General features: G+C 43.0%; 1 protein-coding gene across 4 annotated transcripts in view; it reads right to left on the bottom strand.

Annotated features, from left to right (window-relative positions):
• The window catches only part of RALGAPA2 (Ral GTPase activating protein catalytic subunit alpha 2), a 604731-nt gene that overhangs the window by 289220 nt on the left and 300502 nt on the right, over window positions 1-15009 (bottom strand). For all 4 annotated transcript variants that reach the window (XM_073628147.1, XM_073628145.1, XM_073628148.1 and 1 more), the window contains one exon: window positions 9931-10002. In XM_073628147.1, coding sequence (XP_073484248.1) covers window positions 9931-10002 — 72 coding nt within the window. The remainder of the gene's footprint in view (window positions 1-9930; window positions 10003-15009) is intronic.

The following is a 15009-nucleotide window of genomic DNA, read 5'->3' as shown; positions in this document are numbered from 1 at the left end:
ATGCCTTTTTTTTTTTGTTATTTTTAGGAGAGATTGGGCTTTCATTTGGTGGTAAGAAAAGCTGGCACATAATAGTAATATATATTTTTTTAATATTATTACTACTATATAACCTACTGCCAAAGAACAACCCAAAACAAATTCTCCAGCTCCTGACGATAGCAGTAATACCAGACATGTGTATGTTATTTGGCGTTTGTACCTGCAGTAGAGCAAATTGCACAGTTTGCTTTTTTAATTATCCTACCTAAAACACACCGACACTGCTACAAATTAAACATTTTTTTATTTTTTTTTAATCCTTCCTAAAATACAGACTGAGCTTTGACCCTAACCTCAACCCAGATCAAATCTATTTTCTTTTTCTTTTTTTTTTGCACATTCATCTTTTTTTAAACTTTTCTCCACTAGCAAGGAGCAAAATATGCAATGCATCTTTTTCTCCATTCAAGAGAAGGGAAAAAAAAAAACAAAAAATGGGGTGAGCTTTACTGCGATAGCCAATCAGAGGCTCTCACAGCAATCAGGAACCAGGCCTCCCAGTTCTGGATCGTTAGTATGGGATGCAGGGCTCTTGCTGAGAGCTTGGTTTCTGTGCTGGGAGTGCGCTGTACAGCACAAACATGGGTAAGCATATATGCAATCCCACAGGAATAAAATCCACTTCTGTGAAGCTGCATATATGAGTATATATAGTATATAGTGGTTTAACATCCAAAATGCAAATTAAGATCTTCCTGCCAGTGTTGTGCTGATAAAGTGGAAATCAAAAACACCCAGAGATTACTACCTTGGGTGTTTTTGATTTTCACTTTATCAGCACAATGGTGGTAGGAAGATCTCAATTTGCATTTAGGGTGTTTAATCATAGACTTAAAGATATTTTATGGACTATACTTTATGCATGATAGATGTTTTTTTTGGTATAGTATTCACATGTTTGTATCTGCAAAGGTTTAAATAGGTGCTTCTTTGCTATTGATTTTTTATAGAATTAATTGTTGATAAGTTGTTTTGAAGCCCCTAAGAAACCTGATGCAAAGTTAGAAAACAAAAACGCAGACTGAAGTAAAACCCACAGACTAGCCACACATTAACCCAACATGGACTCATCAAGGGTTGTTCTAAAAATCTATGAACAAGCTGGAATTCTAAGGTAAGACAGAATTTCACAAGTGGGGCTGTCTATGGTACAAGAACAATTTTTTGTTTTATGCAGCAACAAACTGAGAAATAGCTTAACCTAACCGCTTCAGTCCCGGAAGATTTGGCTGTTCAATGACCAGGCCATTTTTGCGATATGGCACTGCGTCGATTTAACTGACAATTGCGCGGTCCCCAAACCAAATTGACGTCCTTTATTTCCCACGAATAGAGCTTTCTTTTGGTGGTATTTGATCACCTCTGCGGTTTTTATTTTTTGTGATATAAACAAATGAAGAGCAACAATTTTGAAAAAAAAAAAAAAACACAATATCTTTTACTTTTTGCTATAATAAATATCCCATTTTTTTTAATCAATAACACATTTTTTCCCCTCAGTTTAGGCCAATATGTATTCTTCTACATATTTTTGGTAAAAAAAAAAAAAAAAAATCGCAATAAGCGTATATTGATCGGTTTGCGCAAAGGTTATAGCGTCTACAAAATGGGGATAGATTTATGACATTTTTATTTTTTTATTTTTTTTTTAGTAGTAATGGTGGTGATCTGTAATTTTAATTGGGACTGCGACTTTATGGTGGACACATCGGACACTTTAGACACATTGGACACTTTTGACACATTTTTTGAAACCATTGACAATTATATAGCAATTAGTGCTATAAAAATGCACTGATTACTGTGTAAATGTCACTGGCAGGGAAGGGTGCCATTGAATTGTAGACTGGCTAGGTGTGTTTCTAACTGTGAAGGGATGGGACTGTCTAGGAGGAGAGAGAGATATCTTTGTTCATACATAGTATGAACACACGATCTGTCTGATCTCCCCTGAAAGAACCGGGATCTGTGTGTTTACAGACACACAGATCCCGGTTATCACTTTGTCACGAGAGATCGTGGGAGCCCGATGGTCGTTGCACCCGCCGCGCACTGGCATCGGCTCCGGGCACGTGCGTTTTCCTAGTGGCCAAAAGGCGAAGCGACGTAATGTAATGTTGTTTTGGCCCAGCTGTGCCATTCTGCCACAGTAAAACTGCGGTGGCTGGTCGGCAAGCAGTTAAAGTGCATTTTACCCTTAAATAATATAAAAAATAAAAGCGATAGGTGTTTGGTTAGTTACTTAGTTGTTGATACATGTAGACTGTAAGTTGTTTATTTTGCAAGTTGCTGCTAAACACCTGGTAATCCTGTCAGTTTCCTGTGGTTCATGTTTAAACTGACCACACCAGGCATGCAAGCAAATCAATGCTGACATGGTAATTTCGTGTCCCCTTAACCCCTCCATAGATGATTCTTTTTTTTTTCTTCCATCACGGGTGGAAGCCTTTCAAGCTGGCATAACACAATGATTACTGCTAGTAATTACTGCAGTTTTGCGACATGCACCCTGCCCAGGCCTGCTGTTAAAATACTGGATATTGTCAATGCTCTACATCTACCTCTCCATGCCTCCAGTGTTGATTCACAGAGTCTGTGTGCCGATGTTCAGTCAGAATCGGCAACCCTTCAGATTAGGTAATGGAAGTGATGCTCCGTCAGCTGCAAATGCGTCCACCAGGTTTGCTCATCTGACAGAACATCTGCAGTGAGAAGAAGTGGCAGCAGACATCTTACAACACCCAGCTGGGTCTTTAATTTCACAGTAATTTTACCAATAAAGTGAGCGTATATGAATAAATATAGTATATTGACATCTGTGATGCTGTTTTGGATGTTACATTTTGAAAGAAGCTGGACAACAGCAGTAGGAAGGTGGCAGAGGCCATGTTGGTACACCCCGTACTGCTCAGCGCTAAACCTTCAGAATTTCACAATTAAACTTCCAAACCGATGTCAATATACTATATTTATATTATATACGCTCACTTTATTGCTAAAATTACTGTGAATTTAAGACGTAGCTGGGTGTACTAAGGTGTCCGCTGCCTCCTTTTCACTGCAGGTGTTCTGTCAGATGAGTAAACCTGGTACCAGTGGAGGCATGCGCAGCTGACAGCCCCTCACTTCTGTTCCCTAATCTGATGGGTTGTTAATTCTGACTGAACACCGGGCCACTTAATAAAGGGGTACCACCGGGTCCCATCAATTCAACAGGAGGGCCCAGGCAGCTGACAAGCAGAAGAAAGGGGAACCTAGACAGGAGGGGCAGCATTTACTGGAACTAATCTTCTGTAGTTCCCCCCCTGCAGCAGCTAAAAGTTGGCTTCTCCTCCTGTCCCTCCGGACCATTTTCAGGTGCTGCCGGTTAGAATTACAGGAAAGCTGTTCCAGGAAATGCTGCCCCTGCTTGCTGCCCCTTCTGTTCAAGGCATAAAGTTACTTGAAGAAGCCTGACAGGTGCCAAACTGTCAAATGCCTATCCTCAAACACTGTCACCCAGTTTCTGTGTGTGTGCCTTGTAAGATCAAGTGCCACAGCAGCGATTTTCAAGTTTCAGGCAACTTTCTACCCTCTGACTCAAGCTGAAATGTCTGAACCAAAGTGCATTAAGCTAAATAGGCTGGAAAAATAGGATTTTTATAACAACTTACCTGTAAAATCCTTTTCTTGGAGTACATCATGGGACGCAGATCTACAGTAATTACTGTATGGGTTATATGGCACCTTCAGGTGATGGACACTGGCACACCCTAGACAGGAAGTTCAATTCCCCATATAACCCCTCCCCTTATCGGGAGTACCTCCGTTTTGTAGCAAAGCAACACACATGTAACCAGAAAGAGGGGAGGGACCTATGTGTTCCGTGATGTACTCCAAGAAAAGGATTTTACAGGTAAGCTCTTTTAAAAAAATCCTATTTTCTTTATCGTACATCACGGGACACGGAGCCACAGTAATTACTGTATAAGATGTCCCAGAGCAATGCTATCTGAGGGGAGGGGGCACCAACAAAAGTAGGGTGCAATTAGACCTGAGGACCTATACTGCTGCCTGCAGCACACTGCGCCCACCGATACTGCGATACCCTCGTGCCTTCTTACATCCACCTGATAGAATCTGGTGAATGTATAGACTGAAGACCAAGTTGCAGACTTGCAGATTTGAGCCATGGAGGCTTGGTGATGCACTACCCACAAAGCACTAACAGCCCTGGTGGAGTGCGCTTTGATTTGAAAAGGTGGAACTTTCCTCTTCAAACCATAAGCTTGAATAATTACTTGCCGAATCCATTTGGCAATAGTAGATTTCGACGCTGCTTGTCCTTTCCTAGGACCTTCAGGCAACACAAACATCTGTTTTCCGAATCTGAGCAGTCGCCTTCAAATAGATTTTGACTGCTCTCACTACATCCAAAGAATGTAGTGACTTTTTTTCCATAGAACAGGGTTCTGGAAAAAAAAGAAGGTAGGACAATCTCCTGGTTTATGATGAAAACCTGAAACCACCTTTGGCAGAAAGCTAGGATGAGGACGCAATACTACTTTATCCTTGTGAATGATTAAATATGGCTCTTTAGAAGAAAGAGCCGCCAATTCTGATACCCTTCTTGCAGAACATATGGCTACCAGAAAAACTAGCTTTCTTGTCAAAAGGACCAAGGGATTATGTCGAATTGGCTCAAAAGGCTGTTTCTGTAATGCCGACAGAACTAAATTCAAGTCCCAAGGGTTCAGGGGTGCTCTAACCGGTGGATTAAGGCGCGTTACCCCCTGTATAAAGCTTTGGACCAAAGAATGCGAAGCAAGTGGATGTTGAAACAAAATTGATAAGGCCGATACCTGACCTTTGATGATACTCAAGGCCAGCTTCATCTCTAACCCCATTTGAAGAAAAGCAAGGATTCTACCTATAACATATTTTCTAGGATGCCAACCCCTGGATTCACACCAGGAAACGTATGCCTTCCAGATTCTATAATAAATGACTCTGGAAGCCGGCTTCCTTGCATTAATCAAAGTAGATATCACTGAGCCTGAAAGCCCACGATTCCGCACAATGTGGGTTTCAATAGCCAAACCGTTAAATTTAGCGTTTGTAAGGTAGGATGGAACACTGGTCCCTGCGACAGCAGGTCTGGACGTGGTGGTAGGGTCCATGGGGCCCCTACCGCAATCTTTACTATTTCTGCATACCAAGATCTTCTGGGCCACAAGAACCACGACTTCTTTTCTTGCTTGATCCTGCGAAGAAGTCGTGGTAGCAGCAGAATAGGAGGGAATGCATAAATCAGTGAGAATTGATCCCACGGGGTCACCAACGCATCTGTACCACATGCGAGTGGATCCCTTGTCCTTGACATAAAAGTTGTCGACCTTGATGTTGAACTTGGACGCAAACAGATCTACGTCCGGGATCCCCCATCTTTGGCATCTAGCCAGGACGATATCGGGGTGAAGGGACCATTCCCCCCCGGAACAACTGCTGTCGACTTAAGTAGTCCGCCTGCCAGTTCTCTATCCCTGGAATGAAGATTGCTGATATGCACGGCACATGCTTTTCTGCTCAGGTTAGGATATGGTTTACCTCTCCCTGGGCTGCCTGACTTCTGGTGCCCCCTTGGTGATTGATATAAGCCACTGCTGTGGCATTGTGGGATTGAATCCTGACAGGAGAATTCCGTAACTTGAATGTCCAGGCCTTTAGGGGTAGGTGCGCTGCCCGAATCTCTAGAATGTTGATGGGCAAGGTCCTTTCAGTTCTGGACCATTTCCCTTGGACAGGCGCTTCTTCCAGGACTGCTCCCCAACCCGAAAGGCTGGCATCTGTTGTTACCACCTTCCTGGTGACTGGTAAGCAGGATTCCCCCTTTTGCAGATTCTCAGATATCCTCCACCAACTGAGGCTCTGGCGCACTTTTGGCAACAAACGCATCGGAAAATCTAGTGCTTGGACCTTCTTGTTCCAGGCATACAGGATGCTGTTTTGCAGCAGTCTCGAATGAAACTGAGCATAGAGAACTGCTTTGAATAAAGCCACCATTTTCCCTAACAACCTCATACAAAGGCGAATAGAAGGACCCTTCTTCGTCCTGACCACCTGAATCAGCTCCTTTATGGCACTGATCTTTGCCTGGGGTAAAAACACCCTCTTCTGGGCTGTATCTATAACCAGACCCAAGTACTCTAATCTTCTTACTGGCTTTAAAGAAGATTTCTCTAGGTTGAGGACCCAACCTAGGTATTCCAGGTAGTTGACTGTGGTGACCATACTTTGATCCAAGGGGGCTACCAACCGGTCTATCAAGAGCAGGTCGTCTAGGTATGCCATTATTGTTATACCTTGAGTCCTTAATCTGGCCAGAGGAAGGGCCAGAAGTTTTGTAGGTACAGTAGCTAGACCGAAAGGCAAGGCTACAAACTGAAAATGAAGTTTTTCTACTTTGAAACGCAGATAAACACAGATATTTCTGGTGAGCGGGGAAAAGAGGTACATGCAGGTATGCATCCTTGATGTCGATTGATGCCAGAAGTTCTCCTCCTTGTAGGATGGAGACTACTGATCAGATAGATTCCATGCGAAAAGAGCGGATACTGAGGAACCGGTTTAGATCTTTGAGATCTAGAACGAATCTCCATTTGGTTTTGGCACCGAGAAAAGGTTTGAATAAAACCCCAACTCCTGCTCTTCCATGGGAACCACCATTATCACTTTTTGCAACAAAAGTCTAACGCTTGAAAGAGAGACTTCTTTTTCTCTGGATCTTTGGGGACATTTGACCTGAGGAAACGAGGAGACAGGAATTCTCGGAACTCTAGTTTGTAACCTAGAGCTATTGTGGAGACCACCCATCTGTCTCGAAATTCTTCCTGCCAGACCTTTGAGAACTGCAGAAGTCTTCCCCACACTCGAACGAGCGGGGACGCCCCTTCATAAAGAGGCTTTAGCATTCTGTCTTGTAGGCTTCCTCCCTGAGGATTTCTTTTGTCCCTGAGGTTGACCCTGAGGTTTACTTCTTGAACCTGACGGAGGAGGCCGTCGCGACTGCCTGGAGGCTGATGCCCCTGGCACTGGAGAAAGAGGGACGTTTACTCTTTTTCCTAACTGGCAAAAGGGTAATTTTCCCACTTGATATCTTTTGGATATACTGTATTTGTCCAAATCCTCCCCAAACAGCTTTTCACCGCGGAAAGGAAAACCAGCTAGGAGCTTTTTGCATTGAGCTTCAGCTGCCCAACTTTTCAACCATAAGATTCTACGCATATGTACCAACCCAAGCGTAAGGCGAGAGGTTTTAAGAATAGAATCTCTGATTGCGTCAATTGCAAAACACAAAGCCGCTGGCAGTTCGGCTAAATCCTGGGCCTGCTGTTCAGGGAAAACCTTGAGCACCTGTTTCAAATGGTCTCTCAAGGATTGACATACCCCAATTGCTGCCACTGCAGGTTGAGCCACTGAACCTGCAAAGGAGAAAATGTTTTTTTTAACAAGAAACCGAATTTTTTATAGTTGGATCCCTAAGCATTTGCGCATTGTCAACAAGACAAGTCAAACTTTTATTCACAGAGGATATAGCAGGATCAATTGCTGGTATACTCCACATCTTAGTAGATTTTTCCTCCATAGGATGAAGTGTTGAAAACTTTTTAGCGGGAAAAAAATGCTTTTCTGGGTGATCTCACTCAGAATACATAAGCTTTTCCAGCAATGAATGGACAGGAAAGGCACGCAAAGCTTGAGGAGGCTTTAGTGAACCCAAATAAGAAGTGGGCTTTTCAACCGACTCAGTTAAGGGTAGCTTAAATGTGGAGTGGACCATTTCAGTAAGAGAATGCACCAGCAATTTCTCAGCTTGTGAAGCCGAAGAAGGTCCTTTGCTCACTTGATCCCTCGGAAGAGGAGTCATCAGCCTCTTTGTGTTGCTATGGCCATTTGTATTGTCTTGATAGCAATAATATAGAGCGTTAGGTTTGGTAAGAGCATATGTTTACAGAGGCCTTTCCCCCTCCATTGATATGTAAATAAACCAATCCAATCATAGCTGAGGAAAAAAGCTCCTCAGTTATATAGACAGGGGCTGAAATGTCGGAAGCGATTGCAGCCCCTGATGACCCTGATGGCTCACTCTGACCAGCCTCCCTAGGCCTTTCAGGGGGGGATGGTGTTGCAGAGGGAGGATCCTTAGGGCGACCCCTTTGTGCCCTTGTTTTTTGTGGTATTTGTGCCACCCCCTCTGGTCATAGTGCTGAGCACAAACGCAGAGGTACTGCCAAAAAAATGCACCCACTGCTGAGCAAATAGTCCAGCAGCAAAGTAAATGTGCCCTGGGAATGCCTGTGTCACCAACACTCAACATGCTGGTGCTGCTGCTCTGTGTCCCTCCTTCAGCTGTATGCACCTGAAAAAAGTGCACTTTATATCTTTACATAGACCGCGTGGTGGACGCTGAATCACGCTGATGCCGCACCAAGCCCCGCCCCCTTCCTCCAACCTCCCACCGCACCCCGCCATTTTTTCAAAAAAGTCTGTTTACCCGCACGAGCGGGCTCAGATCCGCTCAGATCGCATGTGGAGGGGGGGCTGGGGTGGAGGAGAGCTGCTGGACGGAGAACGCCGTAATGGCGGCGGCAGCGGCGCGGCATACCGCCAACTGGCCTATGCTCCCTCTGTCCCCTGGAGAGAAGCAGGTACCCCTATCCAGGTGGGGGACTTTCAAAAGAAAAAAACCCCTTCACATGTCTTACCTGGAGCTTGGGCTGGAGGAAGCGTGCAGCCTGTAATGACACAGAGGGAGACTGGCAAGCATGGAACAGGAACGTGCTCTTGACAGCCCCCGGTGTCGACTTTAGGCATGACAACATTTACTTTAAAGGAGAAAACCCACAAGAATTAGAAAAATTCCTTAGGAATTTCCCTTACCTTATCCAGCTGCAGGGTTCTGTGGTAAAATCAGACAGACCCAATCTTCACCACTCATGGTGGGCTCCATTAAAAAACCTTCAGGGATCGGGGCCCCTTTTTATCGGGCGGTTCCACACCCCTGGACCTGTAAAGCACCCCGCCAGGAATATGGCTGAAAAAACCAAAGCACTGGATCCCAGGGTCCAGCTCTCTAAAAAGACAAGTGTTACAGGCAAAACCTCGTTTCTTCCGCCATGAGGCCCGGGTACCATTCAATTCGGCCTTAAAAGACACTTTGAATGGATTCGGTTGCATGGCTTGCCCCAGCAAGATTTCTCCAGTGGAGCTCAGCACAGCACATCTTTACTCGTGACCAACACCTACGACACTAGCGGAAAAACTGAGGTACTCCCGGTAAGGGGAGGGGTTATATGGGGAATTGAACTTCCTGTCTAGGGTGTGCTAGTGTCCATCACCTGAAGGTGCCATATAACCCATACAGTAATTACTGTGGCTCTGTGTCCCATGATGTACGATAAAGAAATAAAGATCTTTCATAAGCAGGCATACATAGTTATAGGGCTTTAGGAGAACATTAGCTGGGGGCACCCAGTACAGAGGAGGAGAAAATGTTTTAGGTGAACAAACATAGAATGGATGACCCGAAACTATACAGTACACTATTCCACTGATAAAAAATGCATTAATTGTATGGGGAAAACAATTTTAGGTACCTGGCCACTATTCTTCAGGGTGACAACCTGGAATCTATCATTATACATGCGTATGTGTTACGGACAACAACATATTAGTGGATCTGTGCTTCCCTTGGTCATTGCCTATGTCAGCTCTGCAGAAAGTCAACCCTGTTTACAGTAATGCCTACATACTTATAAAAGAAACTTGAGAAGAAATGTTAATTCTGAAAGCAGATTAAAAATAACTGTGTTGAACGCTATAGAAAATGTTCTTCAGAGGAATCCTTACCACTGCCTGGAATCCAGATTTTTAAGTTCTCGTAATAACTTTGAGTTTTTCTTCAACAGGTGGAAATTTTTTCTGCAGAAAGAAAAGTGGTTAGGCTTTAGCTTTTACATGAAAACAATGTGTTCTACTGCTAAACCTAAGGGAAATATCAGTATAAAGCTGAAATCAACAGGAATACATTTCAATACATTTGAATTACTAATAAAAAAACTAAACAAAAGGGACACTGGGACTTTTCAGGTGCCGCTCATTGACGTGTAATTTATAAAAATGGGTTTGCTTAAATTGATTCCAAAGCATAATTTATTATTGCTATGGGACAAACGTGAGAACAAGCTCCCGAGCCAAGCTGTGTGCATCCATAGACATACTGTATGGCTCGGACCCGCCCCCCCGCTCACAGGATTTGACTGAATTTGATTGACAGCAGCTGGAGCCAATGGCTCCTGATGCTGCATCTGTGCCCTGTGAAAGCAGGAAGAGAGGAGAGAGCTGCTACAGACACACTACTGGATTGAGTGAGCATTTGGGGGGGTGTGATCCTGCTACTGAGACATTTTTTACCTTAATGCAGGGAATGCTACGGGGTAAAAAATGTTATGACTGTACAACTACTTCAACATTAAAATTTTTACTATAACAAAAGTTAAAGAAAAAAACATACAATACAGGAAAGAGAAATTGTAAATTCATTATCAGCAAAATAATGTCGTAGACAGCACTTATAAATAATAATAATCTCCACAGAGGAACACCCTCAAAGAAACCACACTAACCTAATATAATCAGTATATGTCAGATCATAAAGATCTTTATTTATCATATACTGACCATGCTGAGTTAGTGAGGTTTCTTTAGGGGTGTTCCTCTGTAGAAATGATTTATTATTATTATAAATGCCGTCTACAATATTATATGTCAATATTTTTATAGGAAAGCCCCCCATTTAACCCCTTCATTACAGAAGGTAAAACACATCCTAAAGCCTGAAAATAATTTTGCAACTTTGGCACTTCCACCACTGTACCCTTCTGCATATGCGCTCAACCGATGTACCCCCCCTGCTCATCTGCCCCACCGCTGTACCCTTTTCTCATCTATGATATGTGTGATATGCAGAATGGAGCAAGGAAGCAGAGATGAGACACATCTACCTGTCCTGGCACACTCATCCCCTCTGATCTGCCTCTCACATCCAGCCCACGTGCTTGTATCTGACATTACATACAAGCATCTATGATGAGCTCAGGTCAGGGGAATTTTCTGAAACCAGTGGAGTTGTGTGCAGCAGCAGAGAAAAAGTGGAGCGCCGCAGCAAAAGTTGGGCATGATTTTTCATTGCGCTGAATAGAATACTGGCTGTCGCTTAAAGGGACACAGAGTTCAGGGGTTCAGTAGTAAGTGACGCAAAAGTTCGGAATAAGTGACACAAAGTTCAGGGGTCAGGTGTAAGTGAAGCAGAGTTCAGAGGTTGGGAGTAGATAATGCAGAGCTGAGGGGTCAGTAGTAAGTGACACATACACACACATATAATATTAATAATTTGAGCTGCACGATTAATCGTCAAGAATCGTTATCGCGATCTTGACTAAAGTGTTTCCCGATTCTTTCTATGCAAAGAATTCTCTTCTGCTCTTCTGAAGCCACAGCCCTCAAAAGAAAGGAAAGAAAAAAACGGGCAGTCTTCCAAGAATCAAAACATTCTTTATCAGTTGAACTTAAGTATAAACATTGTAACAATTTGTCAATGTAATAGACTGTGTGTAAGGGAAAAAAGTTTAACCACTTAAACACTAAACCTTTTTCTGACATTTGTTGGTTTCAAGTTAAAATCATTTTATTTTATTTTTGCTAGAAAATTACTTAGAACCCCCAAACATATATATTTTTTAGTAGATACCCTAGAGAATAAAATGGTGGTTGTTGCAATATTTTATGTCACACTGTATTCGCACAGCGGTCTTTCAAATGCAATTTTTTGGGAAAAAATTACTTTAATAAATTAAAAAAAAAAAAAACTAACCAGTAAAGTTAGCCCATTTTTTTGTATAATGTGAAAGATTTTACATTGCGAGAATCGTAAACTTTTTGTGTTGGGAAAAAATTGTGATTCTCATTTTGGCCAGAACCGTACAGCTCTAAAATATTATATATACACACACACATATATATATATATATATATATATATATATATATATATATATATATATATATATTTCAACAAAGTTCTCAGAAGCTCCAAAATAATTCCACAAGCTGTCAAAGCTGTCACCTGATTGTGGTGTTTTCAATCACAGTGAAATCCTTTCTTTGAGATTGATAGCAGCAACCAAGCTAGTCCTCTTCCTCCAGATGGTGGGTGGGGCTAGCAGGGCTGTGATTGGCTTTAGCAGTTAGCAATTACAGTCCTCCTCTTCCTGGAAACAGGGACCACCAAACTAGCAGAACTGGACCCAATCTCTTCCCCATCACAAGAGCTGACGTTCGCAGCTACAGAAAAGTTAGAGAACCAAACAATGTTTCCCATCTCTTACAATGTGTGGGGGCGCAGTGCCTCCCCCTCAGTGCAGGGTGGGGGAGTCTAAGATTGGAATGCATTAGTGCGGCAGAAGCTGTGTCTTACTGATACTTCCCTGTGCTGCTCTGATGATAGGGGAGGGAGTCGTGTGCCGGCAAAAGAGGCTTTGCGTGCCGCTTGTGGCACCCATGACGGGGGTTGCCTACCCCTGACCTAGATCAAACCCTGATATTGCTAGGTTTTCTTTATTTTTTTTATATTATTTTTACACACTTTCCTTTGTTTCTACTTTTCTCCTCTAGCAAGAAGAAAAATATACAGTGTATAATTTTTTTCATTCAAGAGTAGAAAAACCCATGGGTGGGCTATACAGTCACTTTTTCCTTTTTAACCCCATGGTGTGTGCAGAAAAACCAACACCTGTAACTGAACCAAAAACTTTCATGTGAACACACAAAAAAGTACTCTTAGGCTGCGTCTCTGGTCCACCTCTCAAAGAAGTAGGACCCCTCCCTGTGGGCTCTATCTTCCCAGCCCCTGACCAGGCAGGGTAGCACAGTCAAATCAGGAGGTACTGGGATTCCTCCACTAAGGAATTACTCCTGTGACCCACCTTACCCAGTGAGTGCCCTGGTTCCTCACAGGAAGCACCCATCATACTAGCAGAAGCACTATACAGCCATTCCCTCTGCAAAGACTGGATGAACTGTGCAGAGCCCCTACTGGACACTGATAAGAACACTTGATCTTAGCCGAAAAGGCCAAGAAGCGCTATAGTAACCAATCAGAGGCTATTGCAGCGATCAGAAAATTGGGAACCTGGCTTCCCTGTTACCGATTGTTAGTTTGAGACCCAGGGTGCTCAATGAGAGCCCAGTTTCTGTGCAGGGAGCAGGTATATATGCGGCTCCAAGGATAAAAACCCACTTCCATGATGCCGCATATATGTGCACCTGTAGCTCTACTACAGCTTGCGTTTATCTGCCCCATAGTGGCACTGTATCCACTGGAGAATTTTGGGTCCTTTGTTTGAAAAATCGAAACAACTGTGCGGAAGACTGTGGGCCAAACAGCAGTTGCATCCAATTAGATGCAGCCACTGTTTGTATATTTTGACAGCCAACAGAGCAGCACACAGCCTGTGCTTGACAGCCTTAGCTCTGTATCTGCATGCAGTGTGTAGGTAGTGTGTCCCTTCCCTCCAATCAGCTCTCAGAACTCTCCTCGCTGAGCTCTGCAGAGTATAATTTCAGCTCCCATCCCCTTTCTTCTGACAGCTCAGACAAGCTTCATAAATGATGACATTTGAATGAGCGTAGAGAAGAGAGGACTGCAGATAAACAGGTACAACTTATGTAGGAGGATTTGCTTCATCTCTGTGTATCACCTGAGACTAGTCACTTCACTGGGTATATGTAAAGGTTTACAACCACTTTAAACAGTTCTAGAATTATTTTTTTTTTACATTTGGGATACAGTTTTAACTATATGGAAAAAAAAGGACCATTGGAAGCACTCGTGTCAGTGTTCGTCTCAACCCTGTAACTGTCATTGTCATTTTTCCTATATATCTTGGTCTGTTAAAGGACATTGACAAACTTCAAACTTATTTGCCAGATCACCAGGTGAAAATAGGGAAGGGAAAAAGCTATAGAAAAGAAAAAAAAAAAAAAACAAATGCAGCCACCACATCTAAAAGGTTGTAAGCTGCAATAAAATACATTTTTGTTTATAGGTTTTGGCACACTTTGGGAGGCCAAGCAGACAAGCAAGCCTGACCTAAGTGCCCTGCACAGCTCTGTTCCACTGGGGGCATAAACATGCATGCTAATTGCTATAGAGAAGATAGAGGGAAATAGAATTGAAATATGAACACTTGCAGTGCTGCTGCTTACTGCCGGAAAAATGCTTTCCTTATCTGTGAAATGGACTGTTTACTCAGAGAGCAGTCTATAAGAACTCCAGAATGGATCCATAAATTATAGCAAGGCTGGTCTGTGATGATTTCTGGTCTATAGAGACAAACAAGAAGAGCGCACACTAGGGACAGACCAAAGCTCTTCACACAGGCACAGTGGGGTTGATTTACTAAAACTGGAAGTGAAAAATCTGGTGCAGCTCTGCAGAGAAACTGATCAGGTTTTATTTTGTCAAAGCTTAATTGAACAAGCTGAAGATAGAATCCCACTGGCTACCATGCACAGCTGCATCAGATTTTGCACTCTCCAGTTTTAGTAAATCAACTCAAAGTGTGTTGCAGGGAATCTCCTGGAAGATATCACATGTGAGCGAAGCAGTGAGAGTGGTTGCACATTTTGAAGGACCTCTGTCAAGCTTTGTCCTTCAGCTGCAGCTATTCCTCCACCTGAAAGCACTGCTATCCAGGACTCCAATTGTGAATGCGGAGATAAGTCCATGCTGGGGAGTGTTATTTTATTTTAATTTTGTGAGTTGGCCATTTTTTTTCGTTTGATTTTAACATTAAAGCATTTAACTCTAATGCACTTCGTATGCGCTCGTTTGTTTGTTTGTATGTCATTTGTCGATTTCCCCAATCTT

Source organism: Aquarana catesbeiana, linkage group LG04 (genome assembly GCF_042186555.1).
Source record: "Aquarana catesbeiana isolate 2022-GZ linkage group LG04, ASM4218655v1, whole genome shotgun sequence".
NCBI classification, from domain to species: Eukaryota; Metazoa; Chordata; class Amphibia; order Anura; family Ranidae; genus Aquarana; species Aquarana catesbeiana.
Note: the sequence above shows the minus strand (reverse complement) of the source record. Positions and strands in the feature narration are given on the sequence as shown.